The sequence below is a fragment of the Melopsittacus undulatus genome, chromosome 3 (assembly GCF_012275295.1).
Source record: "Melopsittacus undulatus isolate bMelUnd1 chromosome 3, bMelUnd1.mat.Z, whole genome shotgun sequence".
NCBI lineage: Eukaryota > Metazoa > Chordata > Aves > Psittaciformes > Psittaculidae > Melopsittacus > Melopsittacus undulatus.
The window spans coordinates 70,312,099-70,330,639 of NC_047529.1; the positions used below are offsets into that span (position 1 = coordinate 70,312,099).

Genomic DNA, 18,541 nt, shown 5'->3' on the forward strand with positions numbered 1-18,541 from the left:
GAATGGGTTGCCCAGGGAGGTAGTGAATGCTCCAGCCCTGGCAGTGTTCAAGACCAGGTTGGATGAAGCCTTGGGTGATATGGTTTAGTGTGAGGTGTCCCTGCCCATGGCAGGGGGATTGGAACTAGATGATCTTAAGGTCCTTTCCAACCCTAACTATTCTATGATTCTATGAGAGTGTACCTTCAGCAAGTTTGCCGATGACACCAAGCTGTGTGGTTCGGTTGATATGCTGGAAGGAAGAGGGACCTTGACACACTTGTGAGGTGGGCTGATGCCAACCTCGTGAAGTTTAACCATGACAAGTGCAAGGTCCTGCACCTGGGTGGGAGCAACCCCAGGCACAGCTACAGGTTGGGCAAAAAGGAAATTCATGGTAGTCCTGCGGAGAAGGACTTGGGGGTGTTAGTTGATAAGAAAATGAATATGAGCCAGCTTCAGTGTGTGCTCGCAACCCAGAAAGCCAACCGTATCCTGAGCTGCGTCAAAAGGAGCGTGACCAGCAGGTCAAAGGAGGTGATCCTACCCCTCTACTCTGCACTGATGAGACCTCACCTGGAGTACTGTGTGCAGTTCTGGTGTCCTCAACATAAGAAGGACATGGAATTGTTGGAACAAGTCCAGAGGAGGGCCACGAGGATGATCAGGGGACTGGAGCACCTCCCGTATGAAGTCAGGCTGAGAAAGTTGGGGCTGTTCAGGCTGGAGAAGAGAAGGCTGCATGGAGACCTCATAGCAGCCTTCCAGTGTCTGAAGGGGGCCTACAAGAATGCTAGAAAGGGACTATTCATTAGGGACTGTAATGATAGGACAAGGGGTAACGGGTTAAAACTTAAACAGGGGAGGTTTAGATTGGATATAAGGAAGAAATTCTTTACTGTAAGGGTGGTGAGGCACTGGAATGGGTTGCCCAAGGAAGTTGTGAATGCTCCATCCCTGGCAGTGTTCAAGGCCAGGTTGGAGATGTGACATGGTTTAGTGTGAGGCATCATTGCCCATGGCAGGGGGCTTGGAAGTAGATGATCTTAAGGTCCTTTCCAACCCTAACTATTCTATGATATACTGATGTGTATGGTTATTAAATGACTTCCCTCATCATACTTGCGAGTAAACATTTGATTTTTGCAGTTGACTGGTCCATGAGCAGGGACTTGGAGGATTTGGCAACACATTTGGACTTTGGTAATTAAATTCTGTGTACATCCTATTTTGGTTAGCTGCTGAATTTTTGCGGCCTAGACCTCCCTCTCAACTTAGTAACCTAGCAGGGAAGCTTTCTGCCTTCAAGAACATCTAGGTCTGTGGTTGCTGGTGACCAAGATTGATGGGGAAGCAATCTACACTGTCTTCCATAATGCATTACATTCTCAGTGTATTTCTGGAGGGCCACTGAAGATGGTGGGTCTGTCCTATTCCACAATTCAGCTTCTCACAAATGCCAGGAAGCCTGGTCTCTCAGGCTTCGTAAACAGTGGGAGGCTCTGTCTTGGAGGAGTAGGGACTCTTCTGTTCTTCCTACTAAGCCCTGCCATCCCAGACAGCTCCTGTTCACTGTTTCCTGCTGCTAGCACCACACAGCACTGTGGATGATGAAGGGGGTGTATGTGAATAATTCTGCCTGGGTGTTTGCTATTATAATCTGACTGGATGTTTTGGTTCTCCCATTATCAGCGTGCACAGTGGATGTTCCTCTGGTTATGTAAAATCTCTTCTGTCATGTGGGCTTTTTCCTCTACTTGCGTATTGATGAGAAAATTGGGTAAAACTCATAGCTTTTTAAGCCATCTTCTTACCTTCAGCTGTTAGATTATCTTTGTTCCCTGTTACACTAGACTTCTTATAAACTGATTAAGTTTAAGCATTTGACTACATCATTCAGGAAGTCTGGAAATTTCTTTGTCAGCAAGTGTCTCTTAATAGAAAATAAAACCAAGGTATTTAACAGAGCTTGAGGTATACCAGAAGTAGAGTCTTAGTTACCTTTTTTTTATGTTTGTTTTGAAGGTTCATGCCTGTGGCATCATATCCTCCAGTGCTCACAGAAGGAAGAATAGGTTTAGCAGAGCACATCCTGTTTCTCCACTTTCAGTTAGAGATAGTCAGAAATTTTAGATTACTGAGCTTCAAAGGGTATTGTCTGAAACAAAACAAACTTTTGGCATGTTTGCCAAGCCTCCAGTTCAAAGGGAACTGTAGGTATTTTTGCTGTCACCATTGAGACTGGGAAAAGCACCATTTTCCCTGAGTAACTGCAATAGCCTCCATTTCGTCTTTCCTTGATATTTCCAGTTTTGTTGGGTTTATTCCATGGTGGTCCATATCAAATTTAAAAATCTTTACAGCAGACTAGAAACTACTGTATTGAGCATGAAGGACAGTAGTGCGTGTATAGCCTTGTTAGTCCTGTACTCCCAGAGCAACATACATAAAACTAAAGAGGTTTGTTAGATTTCCAAGAGGAGACCTAAACTAAACATGTTGCTTAATATCAGGTGGGAACATCCAGCAACACAAATGTCACCACCATCATGTCATAATGAAATTATGATTTCACTGTTCCTCACAGCTCCTTATTTGTGCCAATTCCTTAAGTGACGACTCAAGAGACATTTCAGGCAAGTCCTTCCTAATTAACAAGGAAGTGTTCAGAATTGTGACTTTCCTGTCTATGCTTCTTGTGTTGATTAGATATGGGCACATGTTCTTGTTTGTGTTCATTACTTCAAAACCCTGATCTTGAATGTGCCTGCTCATTCACAGGCAAGGGTGAGAAGCAATGGTCTGGTGCCTCTTTATAGCTTGTTATTTAGTTTATTACCAACTGTCAACTCATTGTCTCTGCGGGGCAAAGGGGGATGGTATTTCTCTAATGCTACAGTTCTGTCAATATATATGGCCTACCAAATTTATCCAAAAGTCCTCGGTAAATAAAATCTTCAACACATTGGTTTGATGCATGGGACACTGCAGTTCAGTATATAGGTGTGGGAACCTTATCTGATTCCCATGGGAGTCAATGAGATTTAATTTAAGTTTGAATCAGATTCTGCAGACACAATAGTGTAGCAAAAAACTAGATGTTTCCACAGGCTGCAGCCAAGCATGGCAGCCTTTCAATACTCTACATCTCCCTAAGTGTTGTGAGTATAAATTACTTCTTCATTCTTAGGTCTTCTCATGCTAACATACAGACAGTGAACTATGATAAAGGCACAGCCATTGACATCACAAACGGTATGAATTCACATGCTGAAGTCTATTTGGCATTTGTTTTGTTTACCTGTGTTTCCTCCAACCCTGCCATATGCAGAAATAATTGATGGTAATCTGCTGAAGGTTTCTTAGTCCGTCAATGGCTTAGGGTAGTTGTCTCCTTCCTTCTACTGCACACCAGCATTGCCTTGCACAGAGGCATTAATAATCAATTATCTTACAGTAAGGGATTATTATGAGTTGGAGCCACTGAGGAGTCACCATAGAAAAGGAGTCTTGTGGTGAAAGCTTTGCATATATGCAACAGCAACTTGGCTTATCCTCTTGCTGTTAGTAAGAGGTACAGTATAAGTAGAAAAATTAACTTTTCCAGCATTCATAAGGATTTTTTTCAACATTTAGGTTTTGAAAGATTGCCTGAGTCCCTCATGGATTTTTTTTTTTGTTTCTAGAGTTTGTAAAAACAGAAAACTGATGAACCAAAAGGTAGACAGAGGCATGTCTGTTAAACTGCAGCCCTACCCAGGGTACACACTGTAACCTCTGCTGCCAGAGCATGGACTTCCCAGCTGATCTCAGTCACCTGTTCAGAATACCAAGGGTCTTCTTTATAATTTGTACAGTGTTGGCATTATTTTGTTGTGATGAAAGTTTGTTGAAAGGAAAAACAAAAGCCAGTGTGTTGAGGCAAGTATTGCAGAACATTGCCTTGGAGTGTAGGTGGTAAAAGGATGTAAAACTGGCTTTTCCTGTAAAAGGAATCCACTGTTGGTTCCTTCAATTAAATCTCTCACAAAAAAAAATATGTTCTAATAGTGTAAATAGGAGAGGGATCCAAGTAACTGTCCCGTCTCCCTCCAAATCCAAGATATCCACATGGACTCTGAAACAGGCTGTGTCCGTGTCACCATGAAAATGCTGTACCAGCACCACAAAATCTGATGTGTTCCAATGCAGTATTTCAAAATCCTCATCAAAGTCTTGAAAAGTGTAAGGAGATGTAGAGCTGGAGAATAAATGTAGTCCAGTAGAGAGATACAGCAGTGACTTTGAATCCAACTTGGATTCACTTGCAGATGTGGTTCATGTCCATACCTGCTAGCAGCATGCTGTAGCATCATAAAACCCCTTTTGAACAATTCTGTATAGGTGAATTGTCCCTTTTTGTAAAAATCGGTGGTCTTTTCAGGACAATAGGTATGCTTCAGTTTCAGTAGTAAAAAGCACTGCTTAGTGTGGATGCGCTGAGATACCTTCACAGATCATGGATTTGTTTTCGTCTTTTGAAAAGCTTGGAAGAGAATTCTGGGATAAACAAAATGAAAGCTTTTCTTTTTCGTTTTTATTCTGAGCCACATACAAAAGAATGCAGTGGAAGTTTTATATTCATGGACAAAGAAGTAAAGTAGTGGCATAGCACGTACGGAGAGGCACAGCATAGATGCAGATACAGTGCGCATGGTATATCTGTTCCCTTTTCAGAACAGAACTTAAAAACAAAGCAGTTTCTACTTTTAAGACCTCCCTTTTAAATCTAAACCATTCATATCTACAATGACTTTTTGTCATTGGTGTTCTTATAATTCCAGTAATGTAAGACAGTCCACACAAAGAAGCATTTACATGCTGCAAAAGAATCACATATATATAAGAAGCAGGCAAACAGTAGATGCAGCATGGAGAAAGAGATATGAACAGGACATATATATGTGTTAAACATACCAGTGAATATAGAGGATCAATACCTGTTATTATTAAGTGACCTATTTCTTTCTGTCAACAGCTGCAAATAGGAATGATACAACAGTATGCAGCTACCTCACCAATGAGCCTCAGCATTGCACAGACACTCACACAAATCCTATTTCAGGAGTCTGAGAATATAAACAGAGCATGAGTGAATCATGTAGCCCCATGTGCCAGTCCACCAAGGTGGCCAGATGAATAAATCCAAGGGCACTCTCAGGGATGTGCATTCATTCGCCCTCACCTATTGGTCAGACCACATGTATGTCTTCCCAGTGGGAGTGTAGAGCTCGCTTAGGAGGTGCTATAGGCTCAACTCCAGTCTGCTGGTGAGCTGTGAATATCTCAAAATACTAAAAATAAAAAAACCCAAAAGCATTCTTCAGTAACTATATAAACTGTATTTTTCAAAGGCTTATTTTAAGTAGTCTGACTTTTCTTTCATGCTTGAGAAATTACTTGCACAGTGAGCTACCTACTTACTTTGAAGTTTTGAATGCAATAGTAGGTACATGGATTTTATACGTGTATATGTAAATGAGAACTGTTTCACAAAAAATATTTATAAGAGAAGAGTTCTGTCCTTTTTTAGACTGTAAGAATAACACATAATATGTTGTAAATAAAGTACAACAACAAGTAAAATTACATTCTGAGTAAATATAATCATTACTGTTTTGTGGTATCTGGAGGCCTCTGTAACTGATTAGTCATGTTCTGCATATTAAATACTGTAGGGTCAAGTGTTAGAGTGGCTGAGCAGCATATTTCCTATTGATCTTGTTTAGAGTTACATGGACAGATCGTTAGAGGTTTGTGAGTAACAATTTCTGTGATTCATTAGCAGTTCTGAAAAATGAGAAGCTCTCCAGCTGGAAACCACAAAAACATTTTTTCAAGCATCTTTAATAAAAGTGAAGGAAATCTAGAATCAAAGGGTTGCACTGAAAGGAACATGTGAGATCAATTCGTAAAAGCTGGGAGGAGATGCTGCTCATACATATCTGAGGTCTCCTGAGAGATAAGAGCGTGAATTAGGTCCCTTCTCTAAATAAACTAAAGGATAGACTTAAACCCAGGATTTACAGGTAGCCAAGGAACATGGTAAGCAGTGGGCCAGACAACATGGAGTATGTAGCTGTTTGAGTGGGTTTGAGAATAGTGCCTGTGCCTCTCCCAGACTCTCCTATTAACCTAGAATGTTTGGTTTTGGAAATGCTAAACCTGTTTTAATGGTTTTGGTTGGTTGGGGTAGGGGGTTCGTGGGGTTTTGTTGGAAGGGGTTTGTTTGGGTTGGATTTTTTTTGTTTGTTTTTATATTTTGTTTTAACCAAAACTACTCCCATAGCCTTTTAAAATATTTTTTAGAGTATTTTTCCAATTTTTTTTCCAAAATACAATGAAATGCTTTGCCAAGCTCTAGCCTGATGCCCTCTGAGATGGAGGGTGCAGTTTTTCCTTCCCCACAGTAATGGTGCTGTTGAGGCACAAAACAGGAAGAGTTTGGTCTATCTTGCTGTTCCAGAGTGAGGTGCTTGTATTAGCAGTTTATAAAGGTGCTGCCTCTGAAAATCAAGAGTTTTGTGTACCTCTCCATCTCCCCTACAAATCCCCATATGAATTATGTTTTATCAGTGAAATCACTCCCGGGTTGTGCAAGCCACTAGGAAGACTAATAAAAGTACTTTATAATTATAATCTATATGTGCTGGCAAACTTGAATAAATTTACTTGTATGAAAAAGAACAAATTTAGATAATTGAACAGTACAAAGCTTTGTGCTGAGAGCATACAATAGTATCTCTTTCACCAGATGTGTATGACTAAGCAGCCTCTTATTACTGGTTGCAGAATGCTAACTTCAGAAAAGGACATTAAAGGTATGACCTTTAAATATAGATGGAGGGAAACAGTTATATACCTAACACAAAAAATTGCATAGTGGCAAATACATGGCCAGTGAAAATTTGCATTCTTCATTCAGAGGATTTCATTCTTCATGAAAGGAGGATGCTGCAGTAGGCTATATATTTAATTGGGAAAAATACCATGGAAAAGTACTATTTCAAAATGCATGTAATGGTGTATGAGAGTCCTTTCTATGTATACAGTTATTTTGTTGTATATATTTATTCATGTGAACTTGTAACAAAGCAGGGAAATGCCAGGTTCTTGCTTTTATAGGCAGATATCTAAGAATAGACTGCTGGAGCTTGCATTCCTTCAGAGTGAGAGCTTTATGTTAGAAGACAGAAGGGAGGCAAGGAGGGAGTATATGGTTTTTCCAAGAATGTTTCTATTCTGTGCTGAGAGTAATTTAGTAATTTTCCCAGGAGAAACTATTTCATTACAATCAATGAATAAATAGATTTTAGATTTATTAAGCAAAATCACAAAACAGGGGCAACTAAATTTAAGAATGCTGTAAAAATGTAAATTTATCATGTGCCGTGTTCATCTTTGCACAGGTGATTGCTGGCCAATAGAAATTAAATTTGCTCACTTACTCTTATAAGCTGAGTGGGTGCTCATAGTGTTAGCCAGTGGCTTTTATTGAGGGTTACAATAAAGATGAACAGTGAAATATTTTTTATGACATACTGTATACATTTTCATGAAACACTTCTGATTCAGAGCTTGAGGAGGGGGGGAGTTACTTTTTGCAATCAAGAAGAGGCAGTTAATAACTTAAAATCCAGCTCAGACAGAGACTCCTGATACAAGTAAGCTCCTATCTTTCCGTGGAAATGAGTTCCTTCTCTTGTCTGTTGTGACGCATAGGTGAAAAGCATGCAGCAGAGCCAGATGATGCAGAGCTGGTGAGCCTCAGCAAAAGGCTGGTGGAGAACGCAGTGCTGAAGGCTGTACAGCAATATTTAGAAGAAACTCAAAACAAAACCAGACAGACTGATGGAAGCCCTGTGAAAACTGAAGAAGCAGCAAGCGGCAGTAAGAATGAGAGCGACAATGATAACAGCAAGTGAGCGCTGCACAAAAAGCCCGGGAGCAAATATCCCACCAAGAATAACCACAAAAACATGTCCTAGCTCCCTGCTGAAATTTGCTAAGTGGTGCTGGGTGACAGGCGCTCTGCTTTGTGAGTCTCTTATCAAAAGTTTGTTCTGAGTTGAAGGACACAGTCTACTGGTGTAATAAGTGCTTGCACTGCTGAAAATCTGTTGAATGCTGGGAGGGATGGACGCAGGAAAAAAAGACAGGAATGGTGAAGCAGGCTGCTCCAGTCTTCACTTGTTCATGATACCAAGAGTCCCTTCCTTGCTTCTGAAGAGAAACTGAACCCTTTTCGTTTGCCTTTTGGATTGTGATGAATGGCCATGGAAGAGGCCTGGCCATAAGTGGAAGCAATGCCCTCTGCCCGAGGGTTTGGCACTGCTGCAGGGCTGCTTACTCCATGTGAGAGCACGTGCTGTTTCCTAGTCAACAGCAGTCAACCCCAAGCTAAAAATTACCACTACAGATATTCATCGCAGATACTATTACACAGTATGTAATATGACAGGAGTTTCTCTTAAATGTGACACTGTACTGTTCTTTACTTTTTGGTATTATTTGTTGATGTAAATTATATTTTTTGACAAAGTTCCTTTTTATTAAAAATATGTGCAAAAAGGCTGAGCATTTACTACTGTCAAAGCCAGATATGATCTCTTTTTCTTCATACATTAATGATCCTAAAAGACATTAGTTGTTACAAAACATATTATATTGTTTTTTTTCCTCTAGGAAAGAGCCATGAAGCAGACTTAGTAAAGGAAGCTTTACACAGAGAAACACAGGCCCAGTTATCCAGACTGAATCAGATAAAGGAGCTGTTATCCAGTCCTGAGATCCGCATGAAAATTAGGAAAGAACTTTTTGAAGACAGGCACAAGTCTAACAGTAAATGGAAAAGTTGTATTGACTCTGGATCTCCAAATGCATGATTAGAAATTGCCATGATGTGAAATGTCATCAGGTTGCTTAAAGACAGAAAATATTTCTTCAATGAACTTTCCTTTCTGTTTCTTTTATACTGAAAATATGAATGGGTGCAAATGGGTCATGAGGGATCATGCTGGAATACTTGCACAGAAGGACTATGTCTCATAATGATGGAGTGCAGTCACTCCTCAGCACTCCTTTGAAACATGCTTGAATGTGCAGGTATATGTCATGACTCCAAAGTGGAAAAATACTTGTTTCCAATAAATCTGAGCAAACACTGTGCCCTTCCTTTATCACTGCGAATAATTCAGATTTTTCTCACAGATCCCTTCCATAACAATGGTATACAAATATTAAAAAATGGATGCTTTTAAATACTTTTAAATGTGTATTTGAGAAGAAACTTTTAATTATCTGCCTTTTGGATATGTACTGGCATTTTGGGTTAGCATTGTCTGTTTTTCGGGGTTTTTTTAAAACAGCACTTGGATACATGTATAAATGCTGACATGTTTCTGCTGATGTTTACACTAATGCAAGAATGTTTTAAATTTCTGAATGAAATTCAGGCTCCACTAATCTCAATGGCAGACTCTCATTGGCTTTAATGGAGTCAGGATGCTGCAATTAAGATTTCTCGTGAAAATAATAATTTTCCTTGGGATAATACTTGCCTTTTTACTTTTGTAGAACAGTGGGTTTGTATTTTGTTTCTGATGTTTCCTCCATCTCTGCCTTCTGCTGCCTGAGGTGGGGTGTCAGTTTGCTCTCATTGCTCCCTCCACACACCTGCAAGATTCACTGAAGCTTTGGATGTACAACAGTGCAGGAGTAGGTCCAATATTTGCATTTTTTATAAACATTGTTTAAAATTGCCTCTGATCATAAAAGCTATAAAATATGTGTTGTGATTGGTATCAGAATTGTGCTGTTCGAACAACTGTGTGCATATACTTCGTTGGTCTCAAGCACTGGTCATTTATCTCATGCATCAGAGCGCTTTTTTCTCATACATAACAGTATATTCAGAAATGTTTCATACATGCTATGTTCACAATAAAGTATTTTTCTTTTGCACCCTATGTATGTTTTTACCTATCTCTAAATGGACTTCAGTAAAACAGAGCACTTGCAAATAACAGGGTTGACAGAAACAGTGCTTGAATGAATCACAGTATTGACTACGGTTGTTGTGCCAAGATGCTGACCTAGAGCTTGGGTCCTGAAATCATGTGAAAACATTAATGCAGATAAGTTAGTCCCAAGTAATTCTTGGTTTAAATAGCAAAATTGTGAGATTCCAGCCGTTAATGTATATTCTGGGCAGTGTGGGTGTAAGGTGGAAGTACTGGTACATCTTCTAGAGGTTTGCTCTTCAGCGTCAAAAATTGAGTTTAATGAGTACTCTCAGATTTGCATTAGAATAATAATAATAAAATGTGTAGTCATCCCTGGAGATTAAAAAAAAACCCCAAAACACATGAAGCTTTCACAGGTGGATCTATACACCCCTGCACAGTGACTCTGAGCTCAGCTTGTTCCTTTATTCCATAGGCTGAAGAGAGAAATTTCTTTATTGTATCAAACTTTACAGAGTACTAGTTCATTCAAAGATAGCTATTCATATGGTATCAAGCATTTTTAATCCAACTTGCAGACAATGACACAAAACCAGACAAGCAGCTGAGAAAACAGGAAAGTAATTTATTGTATTCTGTCTAAATCTCAGGTTGGCATTTCCCTTTCCACTATACGAGTCATTACCATGATTAAGTGACTTTCTACGTCATTCAGATTGTAAGAGTCTTTGCTAGTTTAAAGTAAAACTGTAGAAATTGATCACTGAATTTATGTTGAGACACTGATGAATGACCTGGTTGTTAGAGACTTTGCTTCTTATGGATGGGATCAAGAATAGCAACTCTGAAAAAAAAAAGTGAAATATAGGAGACTTTAATGGCCTCAGTATAGGCAGTATCATCTGAGACACCCTGGAGTGATCCTGGCATGGATCTGACAAATATGACACAAACCCTACAGGAAATATGTATTCTGGATCAGGAACTCAGCACTAGAGGATATCCCAGAGCCTCTAAAAAGGTACTGGATACCTATGTTTAAGCAACTAAACCCCATCTTTGATTTTCAGATGTCTTGACCGACGCAAATCAGCTTTTGTTTCTAAACCATTCACACTCTTTTAAAATGCCAACCATAGCCTTTATTTCTGGTTTTGACGAGACACTGCTATTTACTTGAAAACAGGACAGGGTTTAAAAAAAAGAAACCCAAAACTTGCATCTGGATTAATTCTGTTATGGCAGCATTTCTTCTTGCTTTCTCTGTTCTTCTTAATTTTTTTTTTCCGCTGGTAGTGAAGCCTGGCTGCCAAATTAAAGCATAAATCTCTTGTATCGAACTGTGAGATGAGCACTGAAGAATGCAGATACATAGAGACTGTGAAGCTCTGAGCTGCACACACCAGCACAAATATGTTGCCTTCTTCACACTTATAAATCATTTTCATACAACAATTTGTTTTTCCAATTAAGTGCTTCTTTTGGGGTATGTCTGGAGGCAGTGATGCACAGGTTATTCCGGGAAAGTGTTGGCATTTCAAAACAGATGGTGCAAGTTTGCCCATGTTTTATTTTCAGTTCTACCTTCTACTTTGTTCATACTCAAGGGTATTTATATACTGCTGATTGTAGTGGTGTCTGTGACAGGTTTAAAAGCAGTAGCTCAGCTTCCAGGACTAGGCTAGCTGGAAGTCTTTTGACTGCTCATGACCCACTGAGAAACTGTTCCTGACATCTATGATTGGTCTGGGTATAGAGCACAGGAACTGCAGAAGTCACATGTTTGATACCTGAGTGGCCCTTGCCATAAATTGCCTGCACTGTTGAGCTGTACATTAGGGGTGTTTAAGAATTGACAGAGTAACCAGAGAATTCACTAAATCCATGTAAGTCCTTGACCAACAGACATCAACTTTCTGATGTAGGAAGAAAGGCTGTTGTAGAAAACAATTATCTCCAAGCATGGCTGGACATGCCATAAGGATGCTCAGTCTGGTAGCTAGATAGTAATGTAGCAGATGAATGTGCATCTTTGTGAAAAGGAAACTAAATTGTGTTTCTGTGTTGACTGAAGGTGATACAATTCTAAAAAGCATTGGAGCTTAAGGTCAGATTTAGACACTGTAGTCAGATATACAGATATGGGACCCACACTCGATAATGCCCATATCTACTAATGGTCCTACTGAAGTAAGTATGATTTGAGTGGTAAAATACTGCTTTATGGCAAGGTTATACAATCTGGCAGTTAGAATTCAAGAGGCTTCACATTATATATTTATAGGAGTTTCTGATTATAACTGCACACTTTAGTGTATGCTGTTTTAGCCTAAAGGCTATGTGAGTGTGTCATGGATCAAAGGGTGTCAGCCATGCTTCATTCTGGTGACAAGAATGATACTATTTCATTTTTATATCAGTCTAGACATGACTCATATATTCTTGTTAGAATTCTGATTTTATAAAGGTGTTGAGAGATATCCCACACATTTATGCTGTCTCCGAGCAGTAAAAATAGAAGAGCAAAGCCACAGCACACGGTAGAGCTGTAAGTTCAAGTTTAGTAAAAATATATACTTACTTTCAAAATTCACTTGTGTCTCAGAACACACTAGTAAAATAAAGTGTAAACAGAAACTTTATCACGGCAGATGAAGTACTACCTGCAGAGCCAGGTGCAGCCCTGTGGAAGCCAGGAGGAAATCTGGTTACCTAAGGTGGACCTGGACTCCTCTGGGTTGCTTCACTCTGCTTCTAATCTGGGGCTTTGTTTTGAAGAATATTTTTCAAAGCAGTCTTTTATCTGTGAATGGCCTCTGCCTCTGTTCAGCTGTTAATGGCATATTGCCTTGGCCTGAGAAAAGAAGGGGCTGAATCCATACTGTAGCTTTCCTCTGTTTCCATCCCTTTGGAAGAGGGGGGGAAGTTGTCACTGAAATCCCAAAGAGGTTGATGTCTTTGCAGGGACAACTCTGGTTTCACTCAAGCTGGCAGAGGTCAGAGGAGGCTCTGCGTGACTGTTTGCTGAAGTCTTCATCTAGAGATGACTACTGTTTGATTCTGAGATAGCAGAGACAGCCCAAAACCACTGACATAAGCAGTTCCTGAGGGGTGCACCTTCCAGAATTGAGAAGGTGAGTGGGTCAACTGCTTGATTAGTGGGCAGTTGGATAAAGCAAGTGGTGTTTTAGGTTTATGAAAATTGTACTAAGTCATAGTCATATTGTAATTTAATTTATAAAAACCTTTTGAATTTTGACTCTTCCCTAAGTTTTCATATAGTGAGTTATAAGGGGTCTTAATCTCTGAAACTGATGAAGGTGCATTTGCTTTCAAAGAGCTCATTAGTGCTGTACCATGATGTTCTATAAAAGTGCTTTGCACTTTTTCAGCTAAACAAAATCATTACATTGGCCTGGTTTTTGGAGCAAGGAGTCACACCATTCTTATGGGAAAAGAAATTGTTTGAAGCGTGGAAATAGAGCACGTTAATGCTGACATGTGTTTTACTCCACTGTTCGTTTGATCAATACAGTTTCTGTATAAGCAAGTTCTTAGCGTGTACTCATCTTCTCATTTATATTCTGCTCATGTTAAGTCTTTATAATGAGAACATTTGTACTGAATGAAAATCAGTCCTGAGAGATGGCTGGGCTGAGAAATAAAACACACTCACAGAGGAGCAGTAATTAGAACAATACATAGGAAAACAAAAAGTGATATGCCTGCCATTTCTGGCATAGCAAAAAGGGCACACTGGCATTGATAATCAAATACTTCTGCAGCAAGAGACTGGAGTTTAACTGCTGGGTGCTGGTCTCTGCTCCCACTGCTGTTTATGTGCTTTGTTCAGTGACTCGGGCACAAAATGCATTAGCAGAACTGTTTGTTGCAAGAGACTCTCCTCATTGCTGGGAAATAAAGCCCTCTTTTGGTCTTGGTGATTAAGGATTAAACTAATCAAAAATGCAGATTTAGGGTAGTTAAAAAGAGTTAATAAAGAAGCTACACACGAACATTTCAGCAGAAGCGTACTTGAAATAAAAGGAGTTTTTCTTTCAGGTAGGAAAGGCAGAGATGTTTTGAGGTCAGGATTGACCCTAGAGATTCTAGCAAAAGTACCATTAGAATTCAAAGCCAGGGACAGCTCTGCAGTTGCAGAATCCTTTTTATTTTAATTCTTTTTTTTTTTTTTTCCCCCAGCTATACAGAGAACTTCTGGCACTGGAACAGTCAGAAGAGAAGAAAACATGCTGATATGATTTAACTTCAGTCATAACTCATGCACCCAAAATGTAACAAAACGAACAACGCCAAGAACAAACTAGCAGCTATTGATAAAATTTGAAGGTAACTGCCTCTGAAAAAAAAAAAAAGATGTAATAAGTCAAAATGTTTAGAAGTCTGAAGGGTGCAACGAAGCAAAATGATAGTGTTCCCTGAATCTGGTCAGTGGAATGGTGCACACCTGTGTTTGTCACTCAGCTGTACTGTACAGGCAAATGTCCTATTTCCCAGTCACATTTTCCAATCAAATGCATCTGAGAGGGGAGGCTGGATGAGCATGTGGCCTTGAAATCCCGCTCTGGCAGAGCACTGACATGAAGGGCTACAAAAAGTATTCAGGATAGAGGTGAAGTCAAGGCAAAGCTCAGGGACATGTTCTCTAGGGGAGCAGGAAGAAGCAAAGGAACAAAGCACTCATTTGAAGCTCTGTCGTGGTTTAAAACCAAGTTCACACACAGCTCGTTCATTCACTCCCCCCCCTTACTCCCCCAACTCCAGGAGAGTTAGGAAGGAGAATCCAAAGAATGTAGCCCCCACGGGTTGAGATAAGCACAGTTTAATAGCTAAGGTATAACATAAATCACTACTGCTACTACTACTACAAATAATAATGATAAAGCCAATAACAAGTGAAGAGAATACAACACCTCACCAGCCACTGACCCATAACTCACCCCACCCTGCCCGACCAAGCACCGACTGATACCTCCTCCCTCCCCCCAGAGCTCCAGCCCTTCCAGCTCTCTCCCCGTTACCTCCTGGGTATGACGTGCTATGGTATGGAATACCTCTTTGGCTAGCCTGGGTCAGGTGTCCTGTCTCTCCTTCCTCCCAGCCTCCCCTCCTCCCTGGCAGAGCATGAGGTTCAGAAAAGGCCTTGGACAAACCAAACATTTGAGCAGTAACTCAAAACATGCTTGCTATCAGCAACCGTTCCCAGCCCAAAAGTCAAAACACAGCACTGCACCAGCTACCAAGAGGGAGAAAAATGACTGCTACTGCTCAAACCAGGACAAGCTCCTTTTGCTAATGCATTTTGTCATTGTGTAGGACCACTGAACTTCTGTGTCTAGAAATCGAAGTGGACTAAGTAGTCAAACCTTAAGTGTGCACAGAGATTTACATAAATTAATTGCAAATAATACTGAATTCAGGGGTACCCATGTTGCCAGCCAGCAGTGCAGCGTGGGAAGCCAACCTTCCTTCTCCAGAAACGAATGGTTGACTGAATGCTTGCAAATGGGTGAATGTGATGGCTGCAGCATCAGGCTGCTGGCTGCCTTACTTCATGCCTGTAAAAGTACAGTAAATTGGAATACAAATGAGGGGTAAGAGGAACTGAAATTTCTATTCCTTGTATAGGTAACATCAGCAAACTTACTTAGGTTAATAGCAAAAGAAGATCCACTTCAAGACCAGGCAGAATCATCAAACAAATATGATAAGTAGACAAAATCTGCTTTACAATTATACTCTGAAATGAGATGTATCACTGCTCCAGGGTGGATGCTCATGTTTGTAGAATGATTGCTAAGAGAATGTATGGAGAGTGGCTAAACCAACATTCTAAATGAATAATTCTGCAAAGATAATTAAATTGTTTCAAAAGTGAAGATGCAATAGGAAAAAGCAATTTAGTTTTTTAGTAAATTCAGATATTCTTAACTTCACACTTCCCAGTAAAACTTCAAGTGCAGGACAGGTCTCTTCAAGTGCAGGTATAACTCCATTACACTTGAACCATAAAAAATGTGTTAATCAAAGAAACACGCAGCTGAAACTACTTTTAATGGTACTTGTAGCAGACATATAAAAATAGATTCATTGCTCATCAAGCTAGCATTTGTTATAAATTACCTGGCATTTTTTGTTGCATACTTATTCTGTAATTTTCCATGTAGACATAGTAATATTTTTTCTAGAAATACAAGGAAAACACTGAAATACAAAAGGCACTTATTTAATTTGTACCTTTAAAGATTTTAAAAAAGCAAATGAAGTTATGCACTTCTTTGAGGGACTGGAAATCAGCTTACTAAGTTACATACTAGACAGTTTCGCTATATCAGGATTTAATACTTGCAAAATAACTCAGACTAAACATGTTACTGGACATCACTGGATTTAGTGAGTCACACAAAAGATATGCAGAAAGAAGCCACAGATCAATTTGTGTCATTTTGTCTTGTTGCTATCCTGTAATTTCAGACTACTGGAAGACCACTTTCGTTTGTGGTAACTGCAAAGACGATCCTTCATAATTACTAAGTTTCTGGGTTTTTTACCAGTGTAGCATTTCTGGACCATCAATGCCAATTAATAATTTATATGCATTAATAATTTACACTAGGGAGTCTGATGCAGTTCCAGAGGCAGGAAGCCATGGGATCAAAGGGAATTAGGATCTTCCCTGTAGTGACTGAAGTCACCAGGCTCATGAAGAGAGACTAAAAGAAGATGTATGGGGACTCTCCTGTCTTTGTGGAGAAGAGCAATGTGCTCTACAAAGCTGGGTGAACAGCCTACCCCATCAGCACAGGAAAACCTGGGCTGGGAAGGTGAGCACAAGTAGGTCTCAGCTCAAAGCATGTTATGGCCTCTCTTTGTCAGTTTGTTTGGGCATCTTTAACCAGACACAAAGAGACTGAAAACAGGACATGTACAACTCAGGAGCAAGAAGTGATAGTTTGTAACATAACCCAACTTAAAAATTAGAGTAGACAAGCTGCTAAGCTAATCATTTGCATGCCTCCCACCCCAAAGCTTCTGCTGGCCAGGTGGGCATTGGATGGGAGGAAAAGGGTCAGTCTCCAGAGTCCTCCTGACTGGAGCCTCCACGATGCTAAGCTGTCACCTGCCATCCCCTCTGCCAGTGCTGGTGCACTGACTGTATGACACAGTGATTCCTGGCACGGGGATCCTGCTGCAGTGTTTTACATCTTTCTCAGCAGCCTGGATCAGAGTTGCTCAGGGAGGGTGTGTTGGAGCAGGACTTTGGCACCAGGGTGGGATAGCAGCTGAGTCCCAGCCGGAGGGACACTTACTACAGAGGCTGGCCTAACTTTGCCATAAGCCAAGGTAAAATTACAGAAAGGGAAGAGGAGCTAAGAAAGACATGCTTGTAGGTGGCCTCCTGCACCCTCAGTGCCACAACATGACTGGCAACCTCGCCACCCCCCATGTTGTCATGAGAGTCATTCCCCATACCAGCAGACATTTCCGTACAAACACTACATTAGCTTATGCATGAGTGGATTAATGTTACTGTTAATATTCTAGACTCAACTGGTCCTTGTAAGGACTAGAAAAAGGAGGTTTCAGAACAGTCTTAGCTAACATTAGTTAATCATTATTCTTGAAAGAAGCCCTACAACACTTGGCTCTGCTAAAGTGTGTTTGGCAAATGATTCTTACCCTCTCTCCTTTTCTCACTCTAGAGAAATCCAAGCAGAAAATTGCTTCAGCCATGGCTGGCCTCAGAAGGTTAATCACAGAGGCACAGGAGAAATATGGGCAAGATCAAGTGGAAATCTGAGGAGGTGGATGCTGAACACACAGATAAAATCTCTGTACTACATGTAATCCTGTCTTTTCTCTGATTTGCCTAGGAATCATCTTGCAGTGCCCCTCTGGTGGCGGCTATGCCACATGGAAGTGCTCATGTTCAGCTGGTTCGTGTAATTCATCCTTCACTGTCTGTGTTATTTCGCTTGTAGTTTTGTGTAAGACCAATTTAAAAATAAACATAAGCCTTGCAGACACCTAGCACAGTCTGGTGTGAACATGTTGCAACAGCTGAGTTCCAGTCCCTTCATATTAAAGAAACTTCATATCCTACCAACATTTACCCTGGAAATCATACAGACGAACTAAGAAGCTTTCCAAAGAAACATTTCTTAAACCAGAGAGTGAGAATCTTACCACACATTGTATTAATTGTATAAGTGGGCACACTATTTTCTGCACCAAGCACAGGTCAGGAAGTCTCACCTAGTGGCTATGCTGAGACTCCTTCACAGCTATACAGGGGTCACTTGTATCTCCTCCACTTCATACTGTAGCTGCAGCAGCCCATGTCACATATGTCTTGTCTTGTATGACAAGGAGGGTTTTGGTCATACATAAGAGCACCATAAGGTGCTTCAATGGAGAGAAAAAGAAGCTCAGAGTGGCAGCAAACACAGAAGCTGAGCAAACCTGGGCTAAGAGACACCAAAGTTAGTTTAAAGATTAGATTTAAAGTTAGATTTAAAATCAAAGTAACCATCACG

General features: G+C 40.3%; 1 protein-coding gene and 1 long non-coding RNA gene across 4 annotated transcripts in view; both read left to right on the plus strand.

Annotated features, from left to right (window-relative positions):
• AKAP7 (A-kinase anchoring protein 7) overlaps nucleotides 1–9,986 on the plus strand; it is an 87,186-nt gene extending 77,200 nt beyond the window's left edge. Inside the window, exons 8-9 of one of the 3 annotated variants that reach the window (XR_004549497.1) lie at nucleotides 7,741–8,463; nucleotides 8,704–8,846. Coding sequence is in view for 2 of the 3 variants with exons in the window: in XM_034061078.1 (XP_033916969.1) it covers nucleotides 7,741–7,943 (203 nt within the window). In the remaining variant the exon portion in view is untranslated. Of the gene's footprint in view, nucleotides 1–7,740 lie in introns of all 3 variants that reach the window. The other 2 variants (XM_034061079.1, XM_034061078.1) reach the window with 2 other exon arrangements.
• A 2,999-nt stretch (nucleotides 9,987–12,985) lies between these two features.
• LOC115947403 (uncharacterized) lies at nucleotides 12,986–17,993 on the plus strand. Its single transcript, XR_004081332.1, has 4 exons — nucleotides 12,986–13,117; nucleotides 14,187–14,333; nucleotides 16,621–16,828; nucleotides 17,708–17,993. It is a non-coding gene; the product is annotated as an uncharacterized lncRNA (long non-coding RNA).
• Nucleotides 17,994–18,541: the final 548 nt, after the last annotated feature.